Source organism: Mytilus californianus, unplaced genomic scaffold, assembly GCF_021869535.1.
Source record: "Mytilus californianus isolate M0D057914Y unplaced genomic scaffold, xbMytCali1.0.p SCAF_8, whole genome shotgun sequence".
NCBI classification, from domain to species: Eukaryota; Metazoa; Mollusca; class Bivalvia; order Mytilida; family Mytilidae; genus Mytilus; species Mytilus californianus.
Window position 1 is genome coordinate 46,311,605 of NW_026262734.1, and position 12,416 is coordinate 46,324,020.

The 12,416-nt window shown below is 32.5% G+C and overlaps 1 protein-coding gene across 1 annotated transcript; it reads left to right on the forward strand.

The window, feature by feature from the left end:
* Positions 1-7,804: 7,804 nt before the first annotated feature.
* On the forward strand, positions 7,805-12,035 carry LOC127712049 (toll-like receptor 13). Its single transcript, XM_052218241.1, has 2 exons — positions 7,805-7,838; positions 8,080-12,035. Exons 1-2 carry the CDS (start codon positions 7,805-7,807, stop codon positions 10,098-10,100), a joined length of 2,055 nt encoding a protein of 684 aa, XP_052074201.1. The 3' UTR covers positions 10,101-12,035.
* The last annotated feature ends 381 nt before the right edge of the window (positions 12,036-12,416 follow it).

A 12,416-nucleotide genomic window follows, 5' to 3' on the forward strand; every position in this document is an offset into this window, starting at 1 on the left:
CACAACAGTACGCACAGTAAAACTCAGTATAAGAGAAGTCCGAGTCCGATGTCAGAATAGGAAACAAAAGAAAATAAACAAAATGACAATAATACATAAATAACAACAGACTACTAGCAGTTACTGACATGCCAGCTCCAGACCTCAATTAAACTGATTGAAAGATTATGTCTTCATCATATGAATATCAGGCACAATCCCTCCTGTTAGGGGTTTAGTATTATACCGTCATTAAATATATGAGAAGAACATAACCCGTGTCATGCCAACAACTGGTATTAGAATAAATGTGTTTAATTCCGATGCAAAGACCCTATAAGTGAATCAATATTAAAGCCAAAATATGCAATCTTTAATGACCTGACAACAGTATCGTAACTATATCCCTTCTTAATAAGTCTGTTTAAAGGTTTTGTTAGCTTTACATGTATTTAACAACAATGAAAATTACAATACTTATTAATATAAAATTGTGTTAGTAATTAGATAATTAATTGTATTATCTAGCTATGTCGGTATTTCTTCTAAATCAAACTGAAAACCAAATACATAGTGTAAGTTTAGTTGACCCAAACTAAAATCTTATAAATGAACTGTGTGATAAATTATCTTTACACTCACATACGAATAAAACAGAAAAAAGTAAGAATTACAACAAAAAACGATAAGACATTAGACAACAACAAATATAACATCAAAACTAAATAAAAGAATTTTGGATAACAAAATACCGTGACACGTCTTATAGCAATGCGAATTCACACTCAGCAAAACAGTCACAATCGGGAATAGGTCAAGTTTGGTACTTAAAAGATATGGCAAACCACAATCTTAGACGTGGTAAAAATTTCTTTAGTTAGTTTGGATAAAGACACCGTATGGATCAAACAATTCGTGATGGTGTCCATAAAATTTACGGAGTGTCATTTTTAATCTTTCCTCCTCACAACTTTGTTGGAGTAGTTTCTGCATAAGGAGCACACTCCTGTATATGAAGTCCGTATAGTGTGAACATGCACCAGCATAACGTATCAACTGAGATATGTAAACACCATACGAAGGGGCAGAGGGTATGTTACTGCTGAGAAATGGGAAATTGATAATTGGGAATTTGAAATCGTCCTGTTTGTCATAGATTTTAGTGTGAAGTCGTCCATCTGTGTCAATATTGAGGAAAAGATCAAGGTATGAAGTAGTCCTTCTAGTATCAGTAGTATCCTTAATTTCAAGTTCACTGGGATATATGAGATGTAAGTATTGGCTGAAACATGGGTTATTCAATGATAGGACATCATCAATATATCTGAAAGTAAAATTAAAGAATTTCGCAAGGTGCTTTTTCTTTTTGTCTTTTAGAAGGTTCTGAATAAATTCTGCTTCATATGAGTACAAAAACAAATCGGCCAGAAGGGGTGCACAATTAGTACCCATTGGAATACCGACTGTTTGTTGAAATATCAATTCTCAAAACCCAACAAATATATTGTCGATAAAAAAATCCAGCATTTTGATAATATCATCTTCAGTATATTGTCTGGTAGATTCAGTGTGGTTTTTCACAAAATAAGAATTATTATAACCCAAAACAAGAAATTTGTATCTACGATTCCCATTTTTATAGAAAAAGCTCTGTTTAATGAGATGGTGAAGTCGATCTTTCAACTGAGCATGCGTAGAAAAAATCAAAAGTTTTTATGTTGCTGCAAAATTGCAAAGATAGTGATCGACGATTAAGCAGTAGATCTTTCGAATTTTTGAGAATCCACATCTGGTTAATTATGTTCAAATCCCTGATGGTCCGTAGAAAGAAATATTGGCCGTAGGCATGCATACTTGTTATTTCCTGGATGAAGCAATTTGATCGCTGGTCCGGTTATCATTTAGGGTCAAATACAACTGTCTTGTAACGATATATATTGAATAAATCATGCTGGATGTTGAATAATCATGCATAATCTGTTTGTTTTCTTCGTTCTTCATGGGCACGTTGGTTACCCTCTTTCACTCCACTCCTTCCTGTCTCTCTCTTTCGGCCAATTCCTTCCTCCAACTCCATTCTACAGTCCTTCCTTTTCTCTCTCGCCCACTCCTTCATCTCTGGTGACTACCTGTCTTGCTTTCTCCTACCTCTATACGGCGCACACCTTTCTCTCTCACGCTCGGCTTGTCTGGTCTTCTCAATCTCTTCTTACTTTCTCTCGTCCACTCTCTCTCTCTCTCTCTCTCTCTCTCTCTCTCTCTCTCTCTCTCTCTCTCTCTTATCTTCTAACTCTATCTTGTCTTCCCACTCTCGGTTATCCACTCTCCCATTCTTCTCACTTTCTCTCGTCCACTCCCTCTCGCTCTCTTTTCACTGTGTCTCGTCCACTCTCTCTCTCTCTATCTTGCTCTATCGTCCAAGTTATTACTCTCTCGTCCACTATTGCTCTCTCGTCCACTCTCTCTCTCTCTCTCTCTCTCTCTCTCTCTCTCTCTCTCTCTCTCTCTCTCTCTCTCTCTCTCTCTCTCTCTCTCTCTCTCTCTTCATAATCTTCTCACTCTCTCACTACTCTGTCTCTCCTACTCCTTCTCACTCTCTCCTCACTGTGCGTCACTCTCTTCTCACTGTCATTCACCCTCTTCTCACTGTCGCTCGCTCTCTTCTCACTGTCGCTCGCTCTCTTCTCACTGTCACTCACTGTCTTCTAGCTGCCTCTCGTCTTCTCTTTCTCACTCTTTTCTCACGTCACTCATCTCAGTCACTTCACTCCCCACCTCTTTCTCTCTTTTTTTCACTCTCTATGGTAGTGAGGGGAAAAGAAAGAAAAAGAGAGAACAGAGAAGACAGAAAATTAGATACAAAGATTAATAGAGATCGAGAAAGCAATCAAAAGAAAGAGAAAATTGAAAACATATAATGTAAGATAGAGAGTGAGATAGAAATAAAGGGTGATAGAGCAAGAGTGAGAGAATGAGTGAGAGAGAGAGAGAAAGTACAAAAAAAAAGAAAGAGACGGATAGAAAAACAGAGTATTTTACCTTTCCAAAATAAATTCTTCAAAGCTACTTCAAGCCCAAAAGAAAATGCACTATGAATATAGTGTTAGGCTAGGGCAGTATTCATTCTACTCCGTCAGGGCTATGAATCAACACAGTTCATCGGGGAGGACACTACTGCCTACATGTATCTTGGAAATGTTGGCACCCTGACCTTCAACTACCTTCAATAGGTACATTACAAATTTTGTAATTGTGAATAGAAACTTTTTATCTCAATGGAAATTATGTACATTGTGGTATTTGAAAAATTTATTTCTTGCATTTAAACTTTTTTTTATAAAGAAATCATTAATAGTTTGCTTTCATTTTCTGTTGATAATTGCTCTCTCTGTAGATTTTAATTGATTTTGAAACACTGTAATTTTGAATATTTCGAAATTTTGAAATGAACATATTAAGGGGTGGTAACTTCAATGGTTTTATATGTATACTCAAATAAAAATTACCAGTTTTTACCACGTGTAGCCAGTATGAATTGAACATGCACACCCTATTACATTTAATTTTATTTCATGAATTTACTTTATTTATTTCCTTTTACAACTTGGTTACATATCTAGCAATATGAGATAAAATGTAACACTTCAAACGTTTACAATGATTTAGGCATATCCTTGAAACTGTTGAAAACATCTTCTATATATTTATTTACATATCAATTTAACCAAACCAACTTAGACAAAGATAATGACACTACTGCATTCATGCAAAAAGTGCTTCAAGAATTGTTTTAGTAAACAGTAATGTTTAAGTACAAATTGAAAGGGTTGTGTCTATAAGACACATTTGATCCTTCCTCCAATTAAGGTTAAAGATTCTGTTATTGGTTGAATATTGAATGAAAATCAATATACTGTTTAAATACACATTATTAATAATGTATCATACCCTGTATAATATTAAAGTTTTAGTTGTATGAGGAGTAAGCCGGTCAAACCTTGTACCCACCAGCATGCATACTTTCACTAAAAAAAAATCAAAATTCAACATTCTGTCATTTGTGGAAATTTAATAATAAAAAAAAAACATCTCGAGAAAAAGCACCCTATTTTTATATGTAAAACACTCAGAATAATATTTAAGTTTAAGCTTGGAAATTTGTACGAAGTTAGCCGAACATACCATGTATCCTGCATGCATATATAACCAAAATGTCAAAGTTCAGCAGCAGGCAAGGAATTGGATTCAAAATTTGAATGGGCTTGATTCCACAAAAAATCTTTGCAGAGTGTCAGGCAACACAGAAATTTCACTCTTGACAATTGTGGATTCATTTATTTTCGTGGTTACCAATTTTGGTGAATTGAGAAAAACTAACATTCTGGTGGATATTTAATTTCACAACCTTATAGAAAATGTGTAATTCATTGAACATTTAAATTCGTGGTTTACCTGTACCAACGAAATCGACGAAAATTGGATTCCAAACGAATAATAACGAATCTACAGTATGAGGATACTTTTATTTAATTTTTCTAAAAGGTATATAAAATGCATTATGTTTTATAAATTGTTAAAATAGTTGTTTTTCTCGGTTTAATTGTTTTACATTTTTAAGGTCGGAGACATTGTAGCTTATAATACGGTTTGAGATTTGTTCATTGTTGAAGGCCGTTCTGTGGACTATAGTGCTCATATCTACGTCATTTGGATGGGGTGGAGAGTTGTTCATAAACAATCATAACACATCTTATGTTTATTCATAAAGCTAATTATTGCTGAACTTCAATGATCTTCTGTAATAGATGTACTAATGTTATTTAAAGGGGCATTAGCTACAAGATATGAAAAGAAATAATGAAAGTGAAATAGTTAAATAATAATTCGTTTTTAGTAGACTATTTGATTCAATTTTGTCAAAATAAGCTAAGAAACATCGCCGATGAATTATTGACTTGCAAATAAACCACTTGGTTGACTGATTCGCTCCACAAAAAAAAATCATTCTTATACAGTAAAAACGAAGATGAGGAGACTTTTTAACCTACAATATGAAATCAAACAGTCCTAGAAAAATTCAATTACACGTAGTCGCTATCTACTTATATTTATATTTATGTTTATATCGGGTTATATGACAATCGGCTGTCTTCGGAGGTCATCTCGATGGTTAATTAGATGGCGTCTAGACAAAAATACACTCGAAATGTTGATACATATTATCGAGTCTATGCATTGTTTTTGAAATTTGGATATATTTTTTAATGAGAGCTTTATCTAGCTATAAAACCAGGTTTAATCCATCATTTTCTACACAAAGAAATGCCTGTACCAAGTCAGGAATATGACAATTGTTCTCCATTCGTTTGATATTGTACATGTTAAGCTTTTGATTTTGCCATTTGATAAAGGACTTTCAAATTTGAATTGTCCTTGGAGTTCGGTATCATTGTTATTTAACTTTTTAGTATGTTATAAATCAAATATGAAAATCTAAGTTAAATCTGTGAACATGAGTTTGACAGCTAATGCCCCTTTAAAGAGTTGTGAAAGTGTTTCATTTGTTATTTTTTCGTCTTCATTTTCATTTTGTTTTTTTGTTTTTTTGTTTGTTTGTCTGTTTGTTTGGTTTTTTTTTTTTTGGGGGGGGGGGGGGTCTTAAATAAAACTAAATGATGGGTCCACATCCCCTGGATTTATTTCAGTTGCAGGATCAAAAACAAAGGTTTGTTAAAAAACTTTGAAGTTTTAAAAATACTATATGAAATGCTTAAATTTATATTTATGTTAATATCGGGTTATATCACAATCGGCTGTCTTCGGAGGTCATCTCGATGGTTAACTAGATGGCGTCTAGACAAAAATACACACGATATGTTGATACATATTATCGAGTCTATGCATTGTTTTTGAAATTTGGATATACTTTTTAAGTAGAGCTTTATCTAGCTATAAAACCAGGTTTAATCCATCATTTTTTTGGGGGGTGGGGTCTTAAATAAAATTAAATGATGGGTCCACATCCCCTGGATTAATTTCAGTTGCAGTTATTTTTTTTGGTCTTTTCATTGATAAATACAGCACGTCCAAAATCACTAAGAGCGTTTCTATTTACATTGAAAGAGACTAGCCAATGGCAAAACTTGTTACTGCATTCAAATGGGCTGCCTGTTTCAAGCAGTTTGTATATAATATAGATATATATAATACTAGTAGTTAATTTTATTTATTAAGTGTTATATGTTACCGTCTTTGTTTTAATTTTTGTATTCAATTTATTTATTGTATATATTGTCTGTTTGAAATAATTACAAAAAATGTGAGTGCTAGAGAGAAAGGTTCAAACGTCAATTTTTTTCTGAAAATGACCTGTTTTCTAACACTTCAAACACATAATGTTATTTTGATTACTTCCCTGTGAAAATTTAGATCATTCCAATTCCCGTTAGTGACGCAACCTCAACTTCCTTAGCCTAACAATTTTCAGTAAATGTCCATTCGTTTTAACTTGTGTATTTTTTGTCAGGCCTATAATGTTCTCTTATCAGACATTCATATGTTCCAGACTTATTCAAAATGCATTCTTTAATTTCAATGAGTTATTGAAAGTGTTACCTTAAGTTGTACATGACCGGTAATTTCTTGCATTAAAAATATCTAATTCAATTAAAGATACTCCGTTTTTTTTGTGTGTGGTCAACCGAATGTTTACGTTATCTCTTTATTACAGGTAAAGTGTCATGGGTCTTCTTGAGATAATCACATGTTCTATTGTTGTCATTCAATTTTATTATATTCGCACGGGTTTTAGTACAACGACAGTATAGTAGAAGACTGATATTAGATATTTGTTGGTTCGGCATTTGATTTATTTAAAACTACTAGTAAATTTGGTATGCAATTCTGGTTCGCAATGGAAACTTTCTTTGAATGAAACGAAGTATGTTGCTATTATGACATATCTGTACTAGTGATTTTATAAATCGAAGTCTTAGATGCAGAAAGAGACCCAGGATATATAGTCAAACCTTCAAAATGTATTTATTAGAATAGAGATAACCGAGTGACACCATGCTATTTAAATTGCCAATTGTATCGTTAAGTGAACACTTATACAGCTGAGTATAGCTGCTGTTCATTGATGAACAGAAGCGGCTTTTCTCAGTGGTATCAATTATGTTGTCGATTTATTCAAGGGTGCAATTACCGATTTGATTCTGTTATTACACACTTTTTAAACAAATTACCTCCCTTTGTCAATCGTAGACTAGTTCTATATCGGACAAAATTGGCTTTTGCCCACGCAAAGCATGGTAAGTTGAAAGTGATCTATCAGCGTTTTAACAAATTTTTAGTGAAAAAACTTCTGTTATCAAAAGTATTTAGCTTAACAACAAATTATATGTAATTAAAAGGTTTGAAAAACTCAAAGGTTACACACATTACGCACAAATAAATTTGCTCTTTCCGCTAGCTCTCTATTGTCTATAAAAAATGATGTCCCTCCTAAGGTAGACAGCTAAAAAGGGATCTACAATAACAGGGTCAAGCACGGGAATTGGCAAACAGACTATTGCATCAAAAAGTAGGATAACTTGTACCATCACTGCATCCAATTCTTACTTTTGTCAAATTATATAAACATGCATGTCTTTTATTTTTTTTTTGTAAACAAGATAGGTTTTGCATCGTTCTGATTATGCTCTGCCTCTCTGGAAAGATGTAAATATACTTTCATCTAGCATCGGATGAAACTGTGTATAGAAATTTCACCAAAGATACCAGTTTTATAATTGTGTACCCCATGCGCGCTTTTAGTCTGCACATGACTCATCTTAGACGCACGAATCAAAACAGTTGTGAGGTCAAATTTTTATAAACTTAGTATATCAAGGAAATATTTCAGAATGATAATACATTAGGAAATAATTCTCTGATTTTGATGTCCTTTCCATTTTAACATAGCACTTTAAAGTATTCAGATGTCGGTTGTAATGATAAAATGTATTTGCATTATACTGTGCGTGGCATATGGATATAATGTCTTCTGCCTTACGAAAGAAATACCATGTGGAAAATATGAAGAATGCATATGAATAGGGGAAAATGCAACATGTTCATTATTACATTATATTCCGGCGCTACCACGAAACATAGCCAAATTAACATTGAAAAATAACACTCTAACGCTGATCAATCAGAGTGTTTTTAGTAATATTTCTTCAATCAAACTCAAAACACTATGTTTTGAGAACAATTCAATTGAAACAATTGAAGATGATGCATTTTCCGATTTCAAAGTTTTAACCGAACTAAATATAACGGATGAGAAGTTATTGAATGTAACATCATTAAAATATTCATTCAAGAGTTTGCCTTTTACCACGATTAAAAAGTTGTGTTTAGAAAAAAACGACTGGAATGAACTTCCGCAGGACATGTTTAATTTTTTATCAAAAGCTAATATCTTTATGTCGCTTAAAAACAATTTATTGACAGAACTAAAGTCAAGTGTTTTTCTACCAATAAGGAACCTACAGACACTACGTATTGAAGAAAATGAAATTGTATTTGTCGATCTAAATGGTCTTAGCACAACTGAATTACTGGATTTATCAAATAATAACATTTATTCAATACCGATTTTTTGTAAAAACACCAATAAAACGTTTGTCCCGCAGTTGAAATACTTGTCACTTGCGTACAATAGTATTCGAAAATTTTCCAAAGAATCCTTTAGATGCTTAGGCAATTTAAAAAATCTTAATCTTGATGGAAACCGTATTCGAAGCCTGGGTGATAATGTCTTCGGGTTATTATATGATCTGAAAAGACTTTCAATTGGAGATAACCAGCACCTGAGACACATAGACTCATTTGCATTTAGTAGTTCATCACTAGAGGTTCTACGTTTGCATCGAAATCATTTCAGATTCATTGAAAGAAAATTCAAGAAAGGAGTTTCTAATGCGTCTATCATTTTTAGAACTATTCCTAATTTGAAAGAATTGGATTTATCTAAAAACCATTTGACGGATTTTGTGATACTGAGAAAACTTTTTTCATCCACACGAAATATACGCAAACTTAATCTGGCATCGACAGGTATAAAAACAATCCCAGACGGTTTTTTTCAAAAAATGCCACACATTGAATGGTTGACATTGCATGGAAATGAACTGGAACTGTTGAAGCAATCAATTTTCGAAAATGTGTCTTCCATGCGTGAGTTGTATCTTGACGGAAACAATATTCATGTTATAAACGAAAAGTCGTTCCCATCATACTTACTGAAATCTTTAGACGTACTAGAATTATCCGGTAATCAATTTCAATGCACATGTGAGATAAAATGGTTTTTAGACACAATTAGATCAACCAATTTATCAATAAAATTGAAGAAAAATTGGCCGAAGTATTACATTTGCCACTATCCAGATAACCTAAAAAAATCACTTCTTGCAGATTATTTTCCAACGACAGCAGAATGTAATCCTTTGAACATTTTGTCTATGATAATAATAACTGCATGTTCGTCTGTTTTAATTTTGCTTGTCTGTGTCATATTGACCTTCAACTGTCAAATAAACATTAAAAACGCTGTATACCTATTTCGTTTAAAGCAACGTATAAAAAATGGGTACTTTAGTCTTGAATCGTCAGATGATTTTGAGTTTGACGCGTTCGTTGTTTATTGCGATGCCGATCGCCTATGGGTCCATGGGGTTCTGCTTAAACATCTAGAAAATTCTAACCTTAATATTTGTGTTCATCATAGGGATTTTGATGTCGGAGACACAATCATGAACAATATTGGAAAATATATGGCGAAGAGTTGGAAGATCATCGTTGTTTTGTCAAATAACTTTGCTAAAAGCGAATGGTGTCAATGGGAGATTGATCTTGTACAAGAGCGGAGGCGTCGACAGGGAAAAGAAGTTTTGATATTATTAATGTACCAACAGATTGATTCAAAACACATGACTACCCCGCTTAGGACATTACTCGAAACAACACCTTATTTGTCTTATAAGGAAGGGTTTGGAGAGTATTTGTTCTGGACTGCTGTTATGAAAGACACAAACAAACCTTTGAATATTCCACCAACTTCTATTTTCTAAAAAAAAACCAGAGGCTCACGAGAACCTGATATCGCTTACCTGTAATTTCAGTTTCGGGCATTTGACATATTTGCTGAACATTTTTTCCATTTACATTTTCACTCTATCTATTATATATATTAAAGATAATAACCAAACACAGTAAAATGTCATAAAAATAAACTATATCGGACAGTAACCCTACAATGGGTGGTCCAATTGGTCTGAAAATTTAATAACAGATAGATTTTGACTTTTTTGTCACTTTAACTCATTTCACTTTTGCTCTAACTGCTATAGTTTTTGAGATAAAAGCCAAAAACTGCATTTGACCCCTATGTTCTATTTTTAGCCATAGCGGCCATATTTGTTAATGGATAAAAATTTCGAATACAATTTATAAACCTGTTACCCTAAGGAACATTCAGTTAAAGTTTAGAAGTATTAAGCCCAGTAGTTTCAGAGAAATTATATTCAAGATAATAACCAGAAACAGCAAAATATCCTTAGAATTACGTATTTAGTGGGAGCAACCCAACAATGGGTTGTTCGGTTCGTCTGAAAATTTCAGAGCTGATAGATGAATCTTTTTATCCCATGTCAGATTTGCTCTAAATGCTTTAGTTTTTGAGATATAAACCAAAAACTGCATTTGACCCCTATGTTCTATTTTTAGCCATGGCGGTCATGTTTGTTGATGGATCAAACCTTCAGATACAATTTATAAACCAGATACCATAAGAAACATTCAGTTAAAGTTTGAAGGTATTCTTATCTAGGCCTAAACAACCAAATTAAGCTAAATGAGCATTTAATCAAAAACTTTCTAAAATAGTTGAGAACCAAAAAAGACAGACATGAAAACTATAAAAGAGAGACCAGCAAGTCATAAAAGAGAGACTATCAAGCGTGTGATTTTTCAAATATAAATGATTGTTTTGTAAATCAACACACAATTCTTCAAACTTAAAGGCTAACGCATATAGAAAATAAGATATAACTGAAGAATACTTTGTAATGAACAGTATCAACAACACTTAAACTTGTAACTATACATTGTCTGCATGTCTGCCGATTTGGAAACATTTTCACGTTTCAGTCAAACAAGCTTGCTTTGAAATCATAAAATTCAAGGACAAATATGTAACGTCTCCCGTTCGGTTTTGTCCTCAATCTATATTTATTTAACATTATTTATGTAAAATATGTACATGATGTATTATCCCTAGTTTCCAGATCATGGGTCAAATACATAACAAGATGATTAATTATGTTTCAATTACATACTAGTTTTTTTTTCAATTAAATTGCAATTACAATTTCATTTCATTTCAAAATGTTTTTTTTTTACATGCATTGTTTAATATAAACAAATTTGCTCCAGCATTGCTTTAAATTTTAAAATTTCATATTTTGTTGTGGCATATTATACAAATATATACAAATTTCAAAGACATCTGCTATTTGGCATTTCAAGACCATTGATCAATTATGTTCTATCAATTGTTGGTGTCTTCGTCAGATTTACTATCAAGTACAATAATTGGGTGGGTTTTTTTTTTTTGGCGTCTTTTTCAAATATATTTGTATATTTGTTGGATTTTATGGTCAGATGTGTTGTATATCTGTGATGTAGTTTAAACAGTTTTGGCTTCTTGGTCTCAATTATTGCCACATTTACTAATAATGTCTGTTTGGGTTGCTTACCCATTGTTGTCAATATAACGGAACAACAAACAACTGTCATACAAGTAGGAGGTTTTACATACTTTAAAACCAAGGGCATAATTAATGAAATGAAACAAGAACAGTTTACATGTGTGAGTACATCAGAGAAACAATGAACGTTTTAAACTATCAATCAAATAATTCAATTTGAAAGAAGCTTAATTACACATCAATTTAGATTATTTTGGAATTTGTAATTGAATTCCAGGTCTGCTTATTTCATAAAATACTTTTATTAAATGTGTACTTGTCGTTTTTGTTTGAATTTATTTGTTATTCCCGTTGATTTCCATTCTGTTGTATCATTCAATAGTAGCCTTTCAGTACTGTCTTTAATTCTTTAGTATTCACAATTCTACCGTTTTAATGATCACTTACCAATAAAGGAATCTTCTTATTGAAAATGTAAAGGTGCAGAAAATTTTTCTGCAGTGTCTGGTAATTTAATATTGTTTTCATTTCATTGTCATAAAAAATCTAACATATTTGAAAACCATTTTATTGTTTCACAAAACAACAATGAAATAGATAATAACAAAAACATTAATATTTCTTATTATACTGTTTAAAGAGCTTGTGTCATTCACCTTGGTCTATGTGGATTTTCAA